Source organism: Heliangelus exortis, chromosome Z, assembly GCF_036169615.1.
Source record: "Heliangelus exortis chromosome Z, bHelExo1.hap1, whole genome shotgun sequence".
NCBI classification, from domain to species: Eukaryota; Metazoa; Chordata; class Aves; order Apodiformes; family Trochilidae; genus Heliangelus; species Heliangelus exortis.
In genome coordinates, this window is record NC_092454.1 from 3,380,704 (window position 1) to 3,397,500 (window position 16,797).

The following is a 16,797-nucleotide window of genomic DNA, read 5'->3' on the forward strand; positions in this document are numbered from 1 at the left end:
TGACCACTTTAGGGCTTACCAAAAGTTAGAGTAATATTTAATTTAGTAAAAATTTTAGTAATATTTTTATTGCCTTGTGCAAAAGCCTCTTTACCACTGACAAACTTCAGAGCATCAGCCATCTCTCTGGAAAGTCTTTTTCAGTGCTGGACCACCCTCTCAGCAAAGAAATGTGTTTGTTGTTGCTATACTCTACATGTAGGGTAGACCTTTTGTCCTCCATGTGACTTGAAATCTCATTTACCTTCCTCAGATGCTGGACTCTTTAGTGTATTTAATTATTTGGAAACATGTTTTCTGTCTTGAAAACGTTTCCTAACTACTGACTAATATTCTTTAGAAATATTTGAGCCTCATTGCAATGTTACAGTACTTAAGGGGTGTCCAAAGAAGATGGGAGACTACATATTTAGGAGGAGTCTCAGGGATGAGACAAGACAAGGGGCAATGGGCACAAGTTGCTCCTGGGGAGATTCTGCCTGAACACAAGAGGAAATTTATTCCCATGAGGACAGTCAGACATTGGGATGGTCTCCCAGGGGAAGTGGTGGATTCCCCCACCTAGGGAAGTTTGAAGTCTCAGCCCGATGGGGTGCTGAGACATCTCACATAAACAGTAATATTAGTAGGGTTGGACCAGATGATCCTTGAGGTCCCTTCCAACTTGATAATCTATGATTTTGCAAGCTGTTTGCATCCTCTTAAACATTTTTATCTTCTTAATGATAATGGTGCTTTTTAGGCTGTGACCTGTACCTCAGTGAGGCATATACTGATCTTTGGTCATCCTCTAGTACCAAAAGCATCAGGCATTACCAACTAGCATTATTTACAATGCCTCTTGTCACTTCTGGTTTTTTGCTGTGAGTTTAGTTGTTCTGGTGGTTAGTGGAATTGAACAACACCTCATGCTGCCCTTACCTTTTAGAGAGCTCAGTGCCACCATGCCCTAAATCCTACTTATTTTCACTGTTTGCAGCAGCTGAGTATCTTAACCAGCTTCCTGAATTACCCCGTGTGGTGGAAGAGATGCTGGGATACAGTTCTTGGAAAGGGGTGGGTGTGGGTACAGAGCAGGTGTACCTTCCAGGTTTAGTTTTAATCCACGCTCAGTTTAGTAACAAAATATTTGTCATCTCTCACATCTGCTCAAGTATCACTTTCAGATATAAAATGTTGTCTGTCCCCTGGGTGTGCCCATCTGTGCACAATGTAGCCTTCTTGAATTGTTGGAGAAACCTGCTGTACCTGTCTGCTCCCCCTGGGTGCTGTTTTGTGTTTGTGCCCTTGTTGTCTGTGTTCTCTGGGCATAGAGATCATCTTATCTGAATGTCACAGTGTGTGAGACAGTCTGGCTCTTCCAAACTTGACTGGTTTAGTTGTGCTATATTTGCATTTGTTGTTCTGGCTGGACACTTTGAACTGTTGGACAAGTCCAATCTGCCTTTATTTCAGGTCAAGATTTATCATTTCTCAAGTCAAGGAAGAAGAAAAGTAACGTGTACATACTAAGAACCCTTAATACTAAAGTACTGCTGCTTCCCATCAGTGGCAAGTAGGATTCTGATATGAAATTTATATATTTCTTAATTTTATTTTTTTATCCAAGTGCTACTGATGGGTAATTCCCAGGCATGAGTTCTAGCTGGCTTCTCTGGCATTAGGAGTTGTGCCTTTCCTCCCCAAAGACTTATCTCTAGTTACCTCTAGCTGCTTCCAAACAGAGTAAAATAGTTAAAATAGTTGTAAACATCCTCTCTGTGGCACTCTTTCCATCAGGTACCCAGTGTTACATTTTATTATATGCTTGTTTGAACCTTTCTCCCTTGGGAGAAGGGATTTTAACATGACTTGCCAAGCTCCTTTAATACTGAAGTGTAATATGATATTGAGCCATCTGAATATAGTTGAATGAATTATTTGTTCCATTGCTTTTTTGACATATGCATTGTTCCAGGAAAAACTCTATTGCAGGTTCTGTTTCAATTTCTGCCTTTAATCAGCATGACTAAATCCTTTTTGTGTCTTCTTTTTTTCTAGTACAGAGCAGTATTCAGAGGTTCCAAGAGAAGTTTTTTATCTTTGCTTTAACACCTCAGCAAGTCAGAGAAATCTGTATTTCCAGGTAAGAGTGTGCCATGGTGGAGGTGAACTTCTGTGAACTTTCAGAAGAAAGTGTGGGGGTTTTTTTGTTCATTTTATGCAGATGCAGAGTGATAATCCTCACTAAAGCTACGCTGAGTTTCTGTCCTGTCCTCGCCAGGAGCTACTGTGCACAGAATTTACATACAGTTGCAGTAAATCCTGCACCACTAAACAGTTAACAACTAATTGGTTCCAAATAATTGTGTCTATTTAGAGAGGTGGTGAGCTTTTCTTCCCTGCAAGTTTCCTGGCTGCAGGAGTGGAAGGCTGTTGTTATCTTTTGTCCCAGGGTTCATGTTATTGCAAGACCCGTGGTGTAAGCCAAGAGAATTCAGAGGCTTTTTTTCTCTCTGGCAACACCATAGTTTATTGTTGCTATAAACACTTGACAGGGGCTGCTCAGCCTGAAGTCTTTCTTAACTTGCAGTAGCAAGACAGAAGTGCTGGTGGGACCTGTTAATAGCTCCATAAAATAAAAACAAGAGCGAAATTTAGTGATGTTGGGGCAAGCATGCCAGTTCTTTTTGCATATGACTGGGATATGAGATCTACTGCCTAAACAGGTACTTCTCTTTTTCTGTGTCTTGGTCACAGGGACTTCTTGCCAGGGGGCAGGAGAGATTACACAGTCCAAGTTCAGCTAAGGTACCTTTTACATAATATTTTCTTTCAACCTACTAATTGGCTAACGTAACCAAGTCTAGACGTTTGTGGGAATATGTGAGAGTGGTGACACTTGAAAATCACGTTTTTCTCTCTTTTTGGGGGGATATAGGTTATGCCTAGCAGAGACAAGCTGCCCTCAAGAAGATAATTACCCCAATAGTTTGTGTATTAAAGTCAACGGGAAGCTGTTTCCACTGCCGGTGAGCTGGTTTTGTGTCTGTTTGTAGCTGCTTTGTGACCTGGGGGGGGGTTTATTTCATCACTGAGATTTAGTAGCCATTACTAGTAGCCTTCTAGTAGCCATTACTGTTAGACATCTTTTAGCCACCCACAGCAAACCTCATCTGTTGCAGTTAACATCATATGTCACAACCAAACCAGTGTCTGCATGGGAAATCCTCCTTATAGGTCTTAAAACTGAGATTATTTGCCTTGATTGGCAGTATCCCTTGCTGTTTGGGCTATCTGTGTTTGTGATTGGTTTGGATTGAGTTCCTTCTTGTTACAAGGGAATGGTATCACCTTATTTTACACAAGTTTGTGGGCTGCTTTGTGCACCTGACTGGTTAGGGCAGAATTAATTGAAGAACAGACATGCTTCAGGGTCCCTAACATTTGCTGATACTGGAACAGAACAGTGTTGGCAGTCACACACTTTACTGGCATCTGGTGTTTGGAAAGTTAGCATGTAGGCAGGGTCACCTTAAGGCTTGAATGCATACAAAAGAAAAGGGAAAATCATGCTCTTTATTTTTTTAAAAATCTCTGGACTGGGTATCTGTAAAATGGAAAAGAGAAACTCTTATGCAACTTGTTCTGAAATAGTTCTGGAATCTGTAGAAGATGGAAAAAGTAGTAGTACAGAAGTTTTTTCCAGCAGTAGATTTGGAAAAATGCTTTATGGAGAGAGGAGGTATGAAAACCTTTTCAGAACGTGTGTAACCTTCTTGATGTGTCAGATGTGTTGCCCTGTGCCCTCTCTCCCACTGTATTCATCCATTACTGCTTTTTTTTTTTTTTTTTTTTTTTTTTTGGCCTTTACTAGACTTTCTAGTTTATCTGTCTCAGGAATTTTTCATGTATGTTCTGGTCATTATTTTCTGCAAACCTAAGTTCTGTTCTCTGTGATAAACTGGAGTATTTTCTCCTTTCTTCTGTGGATAGTCTGTCTTTCTTTAAGCACCCTACCAAAAAGAGTTGGGTCTGGTGTTAACCTGTGGAGATTAGTGTCTGCTGATTCTCAGTTTTGCTAATTTAATTTATGCCCTGCTAATCTCTGTTACCCTGTTCTTTTTGTTCATAAGGTATGTTACAGTCATAGCAAAAATGGCTTGTAATATTGGATTATTACTTTAGATTCAAATCCTGTAGGTTCTTCCTGGATATCATAAAGTGGTTCTTTAAATCTGTTCAACAGAAACCCTAGGTGAAAAGTGAAGAAATTACTATTGTCCTCAACTTTCCTTCCTCTTCTCCTTCAGAATGAACTGAATGACAAAATGTTTTCTGTTGGTCACAATCTGAATCCTTCTGGTGTGGTTCTTTTCTGTTCCAGGAGTCATAAAGTAGCTGCCTCAAAGACCATTATTGCCCAACTCAGTAGTGTTGATTTTAGGTAATTAATGATGCCAGCCTCTATTGACAGTCTGTACAGTTCTTAAGTGAGTACTGTTCTGTTTTTCCCTGGTACAGACCTGGCAGAGGTCTGTAAATTATTCTTGGTTTGCTCCTTGGCTGCAGTCCTTACCAGGAACCTGAGAAAAATGCTGCCTGTGTGCCACCAGTGCTTCATGTTGTGCCAAGTCATGTTTACACCATATTTTCTTGTATTCATACAATTATCTGTGTCCTCCACTTAGAGTACTGGTTCTGTCTTAGGAGGAGTGAAAGTAGGGTTTTGTGTGTTGGTGTCTTGGCAAGTAACAAAGGTTTTGTACATGATAAACTACAGCAGGTAGTTAGAGAATAATAGAATCATGAGGCTGGAGAAGACCTCTAAGATCAAGTCTACTGTCAATCCACCACCTAAACCATGTCCTGAAAGTGTCACATCCACATGTTTTCTGAACACTTCCAGGCTTGGTGACTCTGCCACTTTGCTGGTCAGGCTGTTCCAATGCCTGATGACTCTTGCAGTAAGGAAATTTTTCCTGATATCCAATCTGAACGTTCCCAGGCCAACTTCTCAGCTTTTCATCCTCCTCATCGTGTTTCATCCTTCTTCAGACCTGACCCTAGGTTTCCTGCAGCAGAGTCTCAGCTGTCAGGTCTTAACACACACACAAAAAAACCAGTTGATTGGTGCAGTTCAGCTTGATCTGAGTGCCACCAGAGAAATGGGGAATTGGAAAGTCCAAGACTTAGTAAAAACACTTCTTAACAGAGACCAAAAGAATCAGTGTGTTACCATTTTTCTCCTAGTGAAAAGACAAAAGGCAGCACTGTACCATCCAGTAAGAAAATTACTAGGAAAACTAACTCTGTCACAGCCTAAAGCTTCAGTAAATTTCTTTAGGGAGAGGGTGATCAGGCATTGGAATGGGCTGCCCAGGGAAGGGGTGGATTCTCCATCCCTGGAGATATTTCAAAAGAGCCTGGATGTGGCACTCAGTGCCATGGGCTGGGAACCATGGGGGGAGTGGATCAAGGGTTGGACTTGATGATCTCTGAGGTCCCTTCCAACCCAGCCAATTCTATGATTCTGTGATTCTGTGTCTTTCAAGACTGTCTCTAGCATACGTTGCCTGCTTTGGCTGACACTGTTCTTGCAGAAAGCATGGAAGACTTAGACTCAAATAATTTTGGCACTTTCCAGTCACTAGATTTGGCAGCCTAAGGATCATGCTGGGTCATGGTGGTTGTGATAAGCAAGCAACGTGCTCTGTATTTAACTCCTGTAAGGTTTTAAGATGTCAAGGAATAAAGAAATTGAACCTTGGCTCAAGGTCATTGTTTTGTGGAAGAGAATGTCAGAAGCTCGACTGGAACAGAGAACGTGTGCTGTAGTTTGTCTCTAAAAAAAAAATAAGAAAAAAGTTAGGAAATGTAAGAAAACTTGTACTCTTGCTGTCTTGAAAGCAAGGCAGCTTCATTTTAGGCTGGAGACCTGCAGGGTTATTGCAGCTGGTACAGTAGGTGTGGAAATACTCTCCTAAATGTTGCAGGGGTGGTGTTTTTGTCCACATGGGCTCACAATAAAGTCACCGTAGTAGAGAAAGGCCTAATACAGCAAAGAAAATGTGTTGTGTGCTCTATAAATGGCTGCAGCCAATGTCTGATTAAAGAAATGGCAAATCTTCCTTGTGAAAGAATGTGACATTTGTCAGCAGTCCCCATACATATGCTGCCTGTATGTTCTGCAGCAAAGCACACACAGGAAGGCTCCTGACTGGGCCACTCATCATTTGGAGTGAGAACCCTTTTGGAGAGTTTTCAGCAATTTCTGTCTGCTGCTTTGGCCCTGCAGAGACCTGTCTGAAGAGTCCATCTTCCGTCACTGCAAGCAGGAGTCCTCTCTGAAATTAACAAGAGGCAGTCATGAGGCACAGACAGGGTTGTCAGGGGAAACATGTGGCAGCTTACAGGGCAACTTTGGAAACCTAGGGAATGGTCTGACAACTGTCAAGTCCTCCCTGGATTAGTTATCCCGTGGTATACTTGGCTAGTGAGTGGATCTGTTTTTTCCTCTTTTATTTTTTAATTTTCAGACTTAGCATATTTTAAAGTAACTTCCCAAGCACCAGGCTCTGAATATTTTTGCAGTTCTGCAGATAAAAACGGTGTTTTTCCAGCTCACCATTTCTGGGAGAGTTTCGTGTGCAGCAATCTGGCAGTCAGTTCCCTGCAAGACGTGGGGCTGCAGTCTTTTATTGGCATTCCTCTGGTGCCAGTGGGTGAGTTTTTGAGATGAGTGGACTGCAGGCTGTCTGTGTGAGCTCCAAGAGATTCTCTGAGGTGCTGCTGCTGCTGTCTTGTTTTCATAGTGACAGACACAGGGTGAGGTGAATGAGATGCTGGAGGGTGTGCTTGCCTGGAAGCAAAAGGGAACCCAGTGGCTCCTGATTCAACTCACAAACATCAGGCAGGAAATACAGCCACAGGGAGAAGCTGTCCAGGTTATGAAATTCTTTATCAAAGCTGAGCAGATAATACCTAGTTTGTTTTGCTTCTGCAGACAACAGCAAACACTGTTAGTTTTTAAACACAGCCAATGTTTTCTGTACAGCCTTGGCAGGGCACAGACCACACAATCATGGAATGGCTGAGGCTGGAAGGGAGCTCAGAGCTCATCTCCTCCAAGCTCCCTGCCATGCCCAGGGACACCTCTCATCCAGACAAGGATGCTCCAAACCTCATCCAACCTGGCCTTGAACACCTCCAGGGAAGGGGCAGCCACAGGACCAGTGTCTCACCACCTCACAGTGAAGAATTTCCTCTTAATATCTCATCTAAATCTCTCCTCTTTCAGTTTAAAACTCTTCTTTCTCTTATCTCTTGTCCTTTCAAAGTCAATGCTGTCTGCACCTCTCATCCCCAGAGCATGGTCTGTGTGCTTGAAATTCTGCAATTGATGAAAATCATGGGATGGCTGAGGTGGGAAGGGAGCTCAGAGCTCATCTCCTCCAAGCTCCCTGCCATGCCCAGGGACACCTCTCATCCAGACAAGGATGCTCCAAGCCTCATCCAACCTGGCCTTGAACACCTCCAGGGAGGGGGCAGCCACAGCTTCTCTGGGCAATCTGTTCCAGGTGACAACCTGTCACTAATCAGGGAAGGGTGTAGTTGGTGCAAGGCAAAGCAGGCAGCAAGATGTGGAGCTCTTCCAAGAGGGGTGTTCTTGTTTCCTAACTAGAATCAGTGAAATGTTTTCTGGGTGGGAAACATGGCATTTAACTCTTCATGACTTGCTATGTTTGCCACTAAGGTTGTATCCTTGTGATGTTCCACTCTTTCAATGGGATGGTTAAAAAAAAGCAGATAAAGCATTATTACTTTTCACTTTTCCAGTCAGCTTAACTGAACCAAACCTTCATTCTCTTCAGCACTTGTGTCAAACCACTTTTTTAAAAGCTTTAAAATTGTGCCTGATCTGTGGTGCGAGGCTGATATTCTCAAAGTAGTTGTTGTATTTGGTGTCTGGTCTGGAGAACCCCTAGGTTTACCTCCTCCCTGGAGATCTTTTAAAAAGCTGTGAGTCAGTTTTAGCAGGTGTCAAAGAGTACAGCAGGGAGACTTGGTAACACTTTTCTTGTCCTCTCTTCCCACAGGGATATGCTCCACCACCAAAAAATGGCATTGAGCAGAAGCGACCTGGGCGCCCCTTGAATATAACATCTCTGGTGAGGCTGTCATCAGCAGTGCCAAACCAGATTTCCATTTCCTGGGCTTCTGAGATTGGAAAGGTAAACTTTGGCTTATAGAATCATAGAATCCTAGGGGTTGGAAGGGACCTCGAAAGATCATCTAGTCCAACCCCCCCTGCCAGAGCAGGGCCCCCTAGAGTACATCGCCTAGGAACGTGTCCAGGTGGGTTTTGAATGTCTCCAGTGAAGGAGACTCCACAACCCCCCTGGGCAGCCTGTTCCAGGGCTCTGTCACCCTTACAGTAAAAAAATTTTTTCTGATATTCAACTTGAACTTCCTATGCTCCAATTTACACCCATTACCCCTTGTCCTATCACTGGTCACCACTGAGAAAAGCCTAACTCCATCTCCCTGACACTCACCCCTTACATATTTGAAAACATTGATGAGGTCACCCCTCAGTCTCCTTTTCTCCAAACTAAAGAGACCCAGCTCCCTCAGCCTTTCCTCATAAGGGAGATGTTCCACTCCCTTAATCATCTCAGTAGCTCTGCGCTGGACTCTTTCAAGCACTTCCCTGTCCTTCTTGAACTGAGGGGCCCAGAACTGGACACAATACTCCAGGTGCGGCCTCACCAATGCAGAATAGAGGGGGAGGAGAACCTCTCTTGACCTACTAACCACACCCTTTCTAATGCACCCCAGGATGCCATTGGCCTTCTTGGCCACAAGGGCACATTGCTGGCTCATGGTCATCCTCTTGTCTACCAGGACCCCCGTAGGATGTGTCCAGCATTCCTTCTCCCCCACTGCCTGTTGGTGCTGGCAAGGCATACACCAGCAAGTGTTCAGCATTACTGAAGGGGCTGAACATGTTATTAGTGCCAGGAAGTGAAGCTGACTCTAGAATATGGTAGTTCACAGTAACCTACATAAGATTTGCATACAGGTGACCAAAGACTTCCTGACAGAATTTGCATTAGAAAGCCTGCTGGCTTTGTAACAGAGTCTTTTGTGTTGTGTAAATGGTAGAAAACAGTTCAGACATGACTAAATTAAAAAAAGGAAAACCTGCTTCCTTCCTTGCAGCCTGGTGGTGTGAAAGGTGAAATTATTTAGCCATCTATTCTGTGGCATTTTTCTCAGTGTCTGTTGTAGCTCCCCATTGGAGAAGGCTTCTTGAACTAGCTAGACATGCTGAGGCCATGGGGGTGGAGACAAGCATTTGCTTTCAATGTGTAATACTATACCCCTATAAATTCTGTAAATAGTATTTAACAATACTAAGTATTGTTAAAAAAGCAATTTTTATTCCATGGGAAGAACTGGCTAGTGGGTATTCCCATCTCTCTTTCTTTGAGACCTCTTTTTTTTCTTTTTAACATGAAAACTCTCTAGGAGTCCATTTTAGGTTGTATTTGCAAGTAAACCAGAAAACTGTTGGAATTTTGAGCTTGGAAAGCTCTTAGGTGGCAGATTACCTGGGAGGGTTTACTGGGGAGGTGTCAGCTGTTTCTGGGCTTGAGACATCTGAACCATGCTTGGCTGGACTGTAGTTGTGTGGCATGAGTACAAATGTGGCATGCATGTGTTTGTAATGCAGGATATTGAGTCTTTTTCCTTACCAGGGAAGAGTATTGTGGAAGTTTGGGTGACAATGAGGGGGAAGTGACACAGTGTGGGGATGGATGGAGAGCTGGGCAACAAAAAAAATATCAAAATCCAAGCCTCTTCATAAAGCAAGTCTAAACTGCATTGGATAGCTGCAGTGGGGGGAAAGCAGGCTGGACTTCAGGTGGCAGGAGGTAAAGGGGATGTGATGCCTGCAGTTGTTAATCATAGTTTAAAAGGAGTTGGCACTTAAACTGCCTGTGGGGCTGTTTAGAAATGTCTCCCTGTGGATTTCCTTAGGAAAGAAGGGAGGGTGAGGGAGGCTGAATACTTCCCCTTCAGATGCTGGTAAGTCAAGAACTATCTGTTGTGTAAATCCTACTGGATTCAGTTCCCAAGGTAGCTTACCTTTTGGCTTTTTTTTTTTTTTAAGTTAAAGTCTGGGCCATTGACACCGTAAGTTTCAAAGTGAGATTGCAGTATTATACACTAATTAAAATGACAGAAAGGAAATTGCTCAGAAAATAGAAGGAAGGCAGTGCAAGTTTTCTTTCTAAAGCAGAGGCGAAGGGAAAGATCTAAGCTGTTGCTTCCCAATCCTAAAGCACACGAATCCTGAAGTGACTGCAGAGTTTTATGTGGTGTTGGCCTCTCCTGCTGATCCCTGCTTTCTTTCTCCCCCATGTCTGCCAAAATATACTCTCATAGAAGAAAAATTATTGGAGGTTGTTCCAGAATTCCCCCTTGCCCTGAGAAGCAAAGAGAGTTCTCTGGTTTCGTGTTGGTGCTGTGCCCCACAAAAAACATCTTTCTTCATGTCTTCCTCTGCATTTAAATAACTTTATCTTCTCTTCTATGTAGGATTTGGTTTTCCTGTAGGTGGTAAAGGAGCAGCAGGGCAATATATGCTTTTGTTTAAAATGCTTCTGCTGTACCTGGGCAGTGCAGGAGCCAGAAGAAGGCAGCTGGCAGGCAGTGGAAATAAGAGGCTGCAGGTTGTGTTTGTTATACAGATGAAACCATTATTATTCTGCAGTAGTGGGACTTGCAGAATTTCCTCCTCCTTACTGACCTTGAGGGGAGAGTGAGCACTGCACAAAAGGAGCTGGCAACTGATGTGAATTAGGGAAGAGCAGTAAATGCTATGGAACAAGGCCAGCCTCAGAGGAGTGGAGATGGTGTAATGAGGCTTGGCCTAAAAGTGCAGAGCAAGCTAAAGTGAAAGGTACAAGGAAGTGGGTGCAGCTGTGTGCCATTTGAAGGTGCTGGGTTTTTGCACCTGAAAGCCTATTCATCTTTTCTCACCTGATTCTGTGAGTTCCCTCCTAACAGACTGACTCTGAAACAAAGGGAAGGATTTAGGAGACAAACATGAGACATTTTTTTAAAGACTGCCTGGACAAAGCAGAGTGTCTAATTTTTCCAGAAAAGACCCTAGTTGGTCTCTTGGTTGTGGAGTTACTCTTATTAGTTAAGTTACAACTGGAGCAGGACAATTGGCCATTGCTTGGCAGGAGAATTCATTCCAGCAGAGTATTGGACCCCTCCTTCACAGTAATGAAGTCATCTGTCACTGCTTTTCATAAATACCAAGAAAAAAATTTTGGCATGTGTTTCACAGGCTACAACTAGCACAAAGTAGGATTCTATTGTTGCAGTGGAAATGCTGTTTTGAGTCAATATTTCATCTTTGATCACTCTTTTGTAGAACTACTCCATGTCCGTGTATCTCGTCCGTCAGCTGACTTCAGCTATGCTTTTGCAGAGGTTAAAAATGAAAGGTATCAGAAACCCTGATCATTCCAGAGCACTAAGTAAGTGGAAATTAATTTATCCTGGCTGTATTTTTAAGGGTGGTTGGTGGCTCTTTAAAACTAGAACTAATAAAACTTGAGGGTTTGGAGCTTTTAAAAAAGAAAGGCCGTGCCCAGAGTGTCAAAGGTTCCCTTTGCTGCTGCTGGGGCATGGTGCACATTGTTCAGTGAGGGTCCCTCTGTGGTAGGGAGGCACATCTGGAGACCCAACTGGAATATTCTGTGGGAATGCCAAGAGTAACACTTACTGGGAGGCTGAGGTGCAGATAGATATCCTAAGTATTGGTCCTCTTCACTTGCAAGTGATGCTTGATGTCCTGGTAAATGTCTTGGTACCTCACTCAGTGATGCTTATTTATTTCTTGGCATGTTGGGCTGAGTTTGCTTCACCAAGCATTGTGGCTGTTGGTGCATCTGCTCCCCATCAAACAATCTCAAGATGCACTGTGTTTGCCAGGTGCCCAAAAGTAGGGCAGATACTATTTTTGGTTTGTTTTTTGCTGTGAAATTTCTTTATAGATATTTTTTTTTTTCTTTTTTGATAGCTGCAACTAAAGCAAATGCATTAGTGAATCAAGATCAGCATTTTAAATAATGGTGTCTGTGTATAACTTCTTAATTTATTTTAATAGTTAAAGAGAAACTAACTGCAGATCCTGATAGTGAAATTGCCACAACTAGTCTGCGGGTATCTCTGATGTGTCCTGTAAGTATGGCTGGAAATTACTACATACAGATTTCTGTTTTCATCTCTGGTATACACCTGGGCTGGTTTTAAAAGGCTCCACTTTAGAAATTTCACTGGCTTTTGTAAAGATAAATGTTAAAATGTGTATTACACCATTCCGAGTCTGTCATAAAACCCTTGAAGTATATGACTAAGGGAAAATCATAAAAGTGGGTGCTTCAATTAAGTCCTCTAATAAAAATAAAATCCTAGAAATAACACTGCAGGTCTCACTGCACGAGAGAAATATTCCTGACTGTTTTCAGCTCTGTGGAGACTTTGAGGGTGGCTTCATTTGTTCCTTTTTACTGCACTATCCCTGCTTTGATGGGGTGGATTTGCTGCAGCTACCTGAGCACCTCTGTAGTGAGAGGAGATGGTCACTTCACTGACTGCCTCTGACTCCACTGTTAGCCACCCAGGCCTGCTTCACTGTTTTCTTTTCTTGACACTCTTTAAATGCATCTTCTGCAGCTGGGAAAAATGAGACTGACAATCCCATGCCGGGCTGTTACTTGCACACACCTGCAATGTTTTGATGCTGCTCTTTATCTTCAAATGAATGAAAAGAAGCCCACCTGGATCTGCCCTGTCTGTGACAAAAAGGCAGCTTATGAGAGCCTAATATTAGATGGGTAAGTGACTGGCTTTGCAGATTACACAGTTACTTAAAATTTGTTAGGATGTACTTGGTAGCTCCTTTTGTGACTTGAGGTTGAGCTATTTCATGCTACTTTCTTTATCAACATACTTGAAACTGGGAGGAGCCATTAGACTCTTAGTTTCTATTCCCATGTAATCAACTAAATATTATCTCCTACCAGCTTAGTTGATTATCTTCTATCAACTAAGTAGGTTTATCTCCTGACTGCATCCTCAGACTCTTGAGCATCAGTGTAGTTCCTCTGAAGAAATCCAAATGTGACATCCAAGGGTAGTTCTTTCTTTCTTTTACACCACCCTGTCCCTGGAGCTGTTAACTTTAAAATGAGTGCCAGTCTTGATTCAGAGGACAATGATTTCTGATTCTGTGGAAATCTGTGGATTGTTGCAAGCTGGGGTGGAGTATGGTTTGCTTGGGATACTCTTAGGTTTTGATGCCTGACTGTCTTTAAAGTCTTCAGCCACAGGCTCTCAGATAAGATAAACTGCAGAGAGAGCACATGCAGTGGGTCAAAGGTGATCAAATAACCTTTTCAACTCTGTCTTCTTTTCACTTAGAGTAAAAAAGATGTCACTTGGAATAAAAAAAATCAGCTTTTTCACTCAGCTTTATTTTTCAGGCTCTTCATGGAAATCCTTAATGAATGTTCAGATGTGGACGAGATCAAGTTTCAAGAAGATGGCTCCTGGTGCCCCATGAGGCCAAAGAAAGAAGCTGTGAAAGTCTCAGGTCCACAGTGTACCAAAATAGAAAGTATGTACACCTGGGTCCTGGCTGCAAGTCAACAAAAAAACGTGGAAACTTAGCAGTAGCTCTTGGATAATCTGTATGGATGTTGATGTTTGTTTAGTTTAAGGGCTTAGTACTGCTAACCTTCTTGTCCCTTAAACTAAAAAGAAAGGGTCATGCATCAAAAGTGTAATTTTTAGGCTTTGCTATGTATAATAGCTGTTAAGAAAATGAGAGGTTGCTCTTGTTTTTAGGTCCTCAAACAGATGAGTGAAAATTAAAGCTTGTGCTTTCATATTCTCAACACAACACTCACAAAAACTGTTCCTGGCCCGTAGCATCCTCTGTGGTGGCCAGGAAGATGAGCTAAGACAGGATTTGAGTTCCTGGTTCTGTTGCACGTAGAAACTGCTGATGTCAGTAGCCTTTTAAAAAGCAGTGATATTTTATTTTCTGTTTCAGGCTCCAGTGTTGTTAGCAAGCCCTGCTCTGTGGCAGTGGCCGGCGAAGTCAGCAAGAAGAAGGTCGACGTTATTGACTTGACTGTAGAAAGCTCTTCTGATGAAGAGGAAGATCCTCCTGCCAAAAGGAAGTGCATATTTATGTCTGAAACACAAGGAAGCCCAACCAAAGGGTTTGTCAGTTCTAATGTTGGTTGTTGTGATTTGTTGTATGTCTCAGGTAAACTGATAAACAAATGGGCTTGTAGTCTCTCTTCGGGATCCAGCTCCACACTTCCAGAGGATAATTTCTAGGTTTCTCCTTGCAGGAGGCTGTATTGATAAGGTACCTTTGCCCAGGAAAAACACTTAAATAGCTCTGCATCTCACAAAAGACTTGAGCTGTGTTTGATATTTCTCCATAGAAAAGGAAGCTGGCTAAGCTAACAGACAGGATTCTCCTGGGAAAGCAGATTATGCCAAGTGGAGGAGCTTTGCATTTTTGCTCGTTAGTGTCATCTTAAGGGCTTTTCTCTCAGAGCCCAGGAAACTAGGCTGCGTGTTTCATCCATCCTGTCAGTTTTGGAATGGAGGCACTTGGCTGTCTGGAATCAAGAGAAACTTTTCCTCCATCTCTCTGTTAAACTCTGGAGTGGATGGACACTGCTGCTGCACCTTCCTTAGCACCAGTAGTGACTTCAAATCCTCTGTCAGCTGCTCCATCTTTATAGTCATGCCTGACTTTAGCCATAGGCTTAACCCCCTGCTTTACTGTTGTGTCACCTTCTGTCTGTCCCAGCCTGTGCAGCTTGGCTGCACTTGTTGTTTGTGGCTTCCATAAAGTTTTTGCCCTTGGCTTGTAGGGTACAGGAGACCTGAAGGGGTAGAGGGGCACAGGTTGGGCTCATCAGCAGTCAGTGCTCCAGGAGGTGATTCCAAGAATCAGCTTTCAGTAATTGCTTGTAAGTGGCTCATGTCTTGAACTGAAACACAAGGAACAAAACAAAACCTCTTCTGTTTGGCTGGCTCTTGAAGTAATGAGCAGCAGTACTGTGTCTCTGGTCCTCAGGAATGTGTGATCCCTGAGCAAATAGCTGGTCAGCTTCAACAGCTTCCAGCAGTGGTACTTGAAGTGCTGTTGCTTTTTATGAGGATAGCAAAAGAGTCCTTCTGCAAGAGGCTTGCCTTTTATCTTATTTTTTTTTTTAGAAAATAATAGCCACAAAAAAAAATAATCTCTTGCAGCTTTAGAAGTCCCCAGGACTTGTGCCTGTGTTTGTCTGAGGTGTTTGCCTGCAACCATAGTTGGCAGAAGGACTGAACTCTCTTGTCTATCTGTGACCAATGAATTTTCCTTTTTGTTTGGGCTTGGGAGTGACATGTTCTGCTTCCTCAAACCCAAATCAAGGGGGCTAGATTTGGCAGAACTGGGGTTGTTTTCCTACAGGCTGGAGTTTAAGAGGTGCTTGGGAAGGAAGGGAGGGTCTGCAATCCAAGCTTCAGAACATAAATGCTCCGAGTGGATGATGCTGGTGGGCTGGAGGGAGCAAAATGAAGCAGCTGAGAGCAAGACTTTCGTGTTTCCACCTGACTTGGGTTTTGTGGGGTATTTTCTGCACTTGGATGGTGCTCTGAACACCTGTGGTGCCATCTTTACCAGCAATGGGGCAGCAGGTGGGTCTGTGGGAGGGTTTTTCCCTGGTGGCCTGCTCCTGGAGAGGTGACCTTACAGTGTGGGGCTCAGGCTGTGAGTCCAGGTGGGTGTGATGTGTAACTCCCATGTGTGTCACCTCTGCTCCAGGGGCTGGGTAATGGTCAGTGGTGCCCTGGGTGTGAGAGGAGAACACCATGAACAGTTCTGTGGAGAAACTGAAATGAGTGGAGAAACTGAAATGAGTGGAGAAACTGAAATGAGTGCTCTCCTCTTGGCTCTACACATCCCCCCCAAGGGTGCTCCACAAGAGACAGGTCTCCCATTTCTGTCCCCAAGTGGCAGATAGTTCTAAATGACTCCAGAAATGTTATTTTGCTTTGGTACCAACTTGCTCTTAATATCACAGCTTCTGCTGAGAGCCAAGATAAGTTATTGTGAAGACTGCCTTGAAAGAGGGAATCAGGAGTGGAATATGGTGTAGTGAGTAGCCACACTGCAGTTGTCCTGCCACAGAGTCACCTTTTGGTTGAGAGTGCACAGCAGTGCATAACTTCTCTGTAACTAATTAGGTTTTTTGTAATTCCCCCTGTGCTGTTTCAAACAGGGTTCTCATGTACCAGCCATCTACTGTCAGAGTGCCCAGTGTGACCACAGTCGATGCTGCTGCTATCCCTCCTTCATTAACAGACTACCCAGTACCATTCCATCATCCACCAATGTCCAGCATTTCATCAGACTTGCCAGGTAGGTGGTGGTTAGTTTTTAATGTGTATTCTGGCAGCCTTATTAATTCGTGGGGTGGGTAAAAAATTGGAGAATTGATCGTCTCTTTTTTTTTTTTCTTTCTTTTTTTTTTTTTCTTAATGGAACAAGACTGTACGTGCAGTATTGCACTGATGTGATGTCTACACAAGTCCAGCACAGGTTGTCTTTCCAGTCTCAGATTGCAGTTTGCAACAGTGATGTGAAAAAAAGAATAAAAAAAATTAAAAAATAGCTTCTGGGGTACAGATTGGCACTTGGGAACAGCAGCCAGAAGCACT

The 16,797-nt window shown here is 43.1% G+C and overlaps 1 protein-coding gene across 13 annotated transcripts in view; it reads left to right on the forward strand.

Annotated features, from left to right (window-relative positions):
- The window catches only part of PIAS2 (protein inhibitor of activated STAT 2), a 36,240-nt gene that overhangs the window by 13,353 nt on the left and 6,090 nt on the right, over positions 1 to 16,797 (forward strand). For all 13 annotated transcript variants that reach the window (XR_011723169.1, XR_011723168.1, XR_011723170.1 and 10 more), the window contains 10 exons: positions 2,041 to 2,125; positions 2,740 to 2,790; positions 2,921 to 3,011; positions 8,079 to 8,213; positions 11,435 to 11,540; positions 12,173 to 12,246; positions 12,742 to 12,902; positions 13,551 to 13,684; positions 14,123 to 14,294; positions 16,359 to 16,498. Coding sequence is in view for 10 of the 13 variants with exons in the window: in XM_071730096.1 (XP_071586197.1) it covers positions 2,041 to 2,125; positions 2,740 to 2,790; positions 2,921 to 3,011; positions 8,079 to 8,213; positions 11,435 to 11,540; positions 12,173 to 12,246; positions 12,742 to 12,902; positions 13,551 to 13,684; positions 14,123 to 14,294; positions 16,359 to 16,498 (1,149 nt within the window). In the remaining 3 variants the exon portion in view is untranslated. The remainder of the gene's footprint in view (positions 1 to 2,040; positions 2,126 to 2,739; positions 2,791 to 2,920; positions 3,012 to 8,078; positions 8,214 to 11,434; positions 11,541 to 12,172; positions 12,247 to 12,741; positions 12,903 to 13,550; positions 13,685 to 14,122; positions 14,295 to 16,358; positions 16,499 to 16,797) is intronic.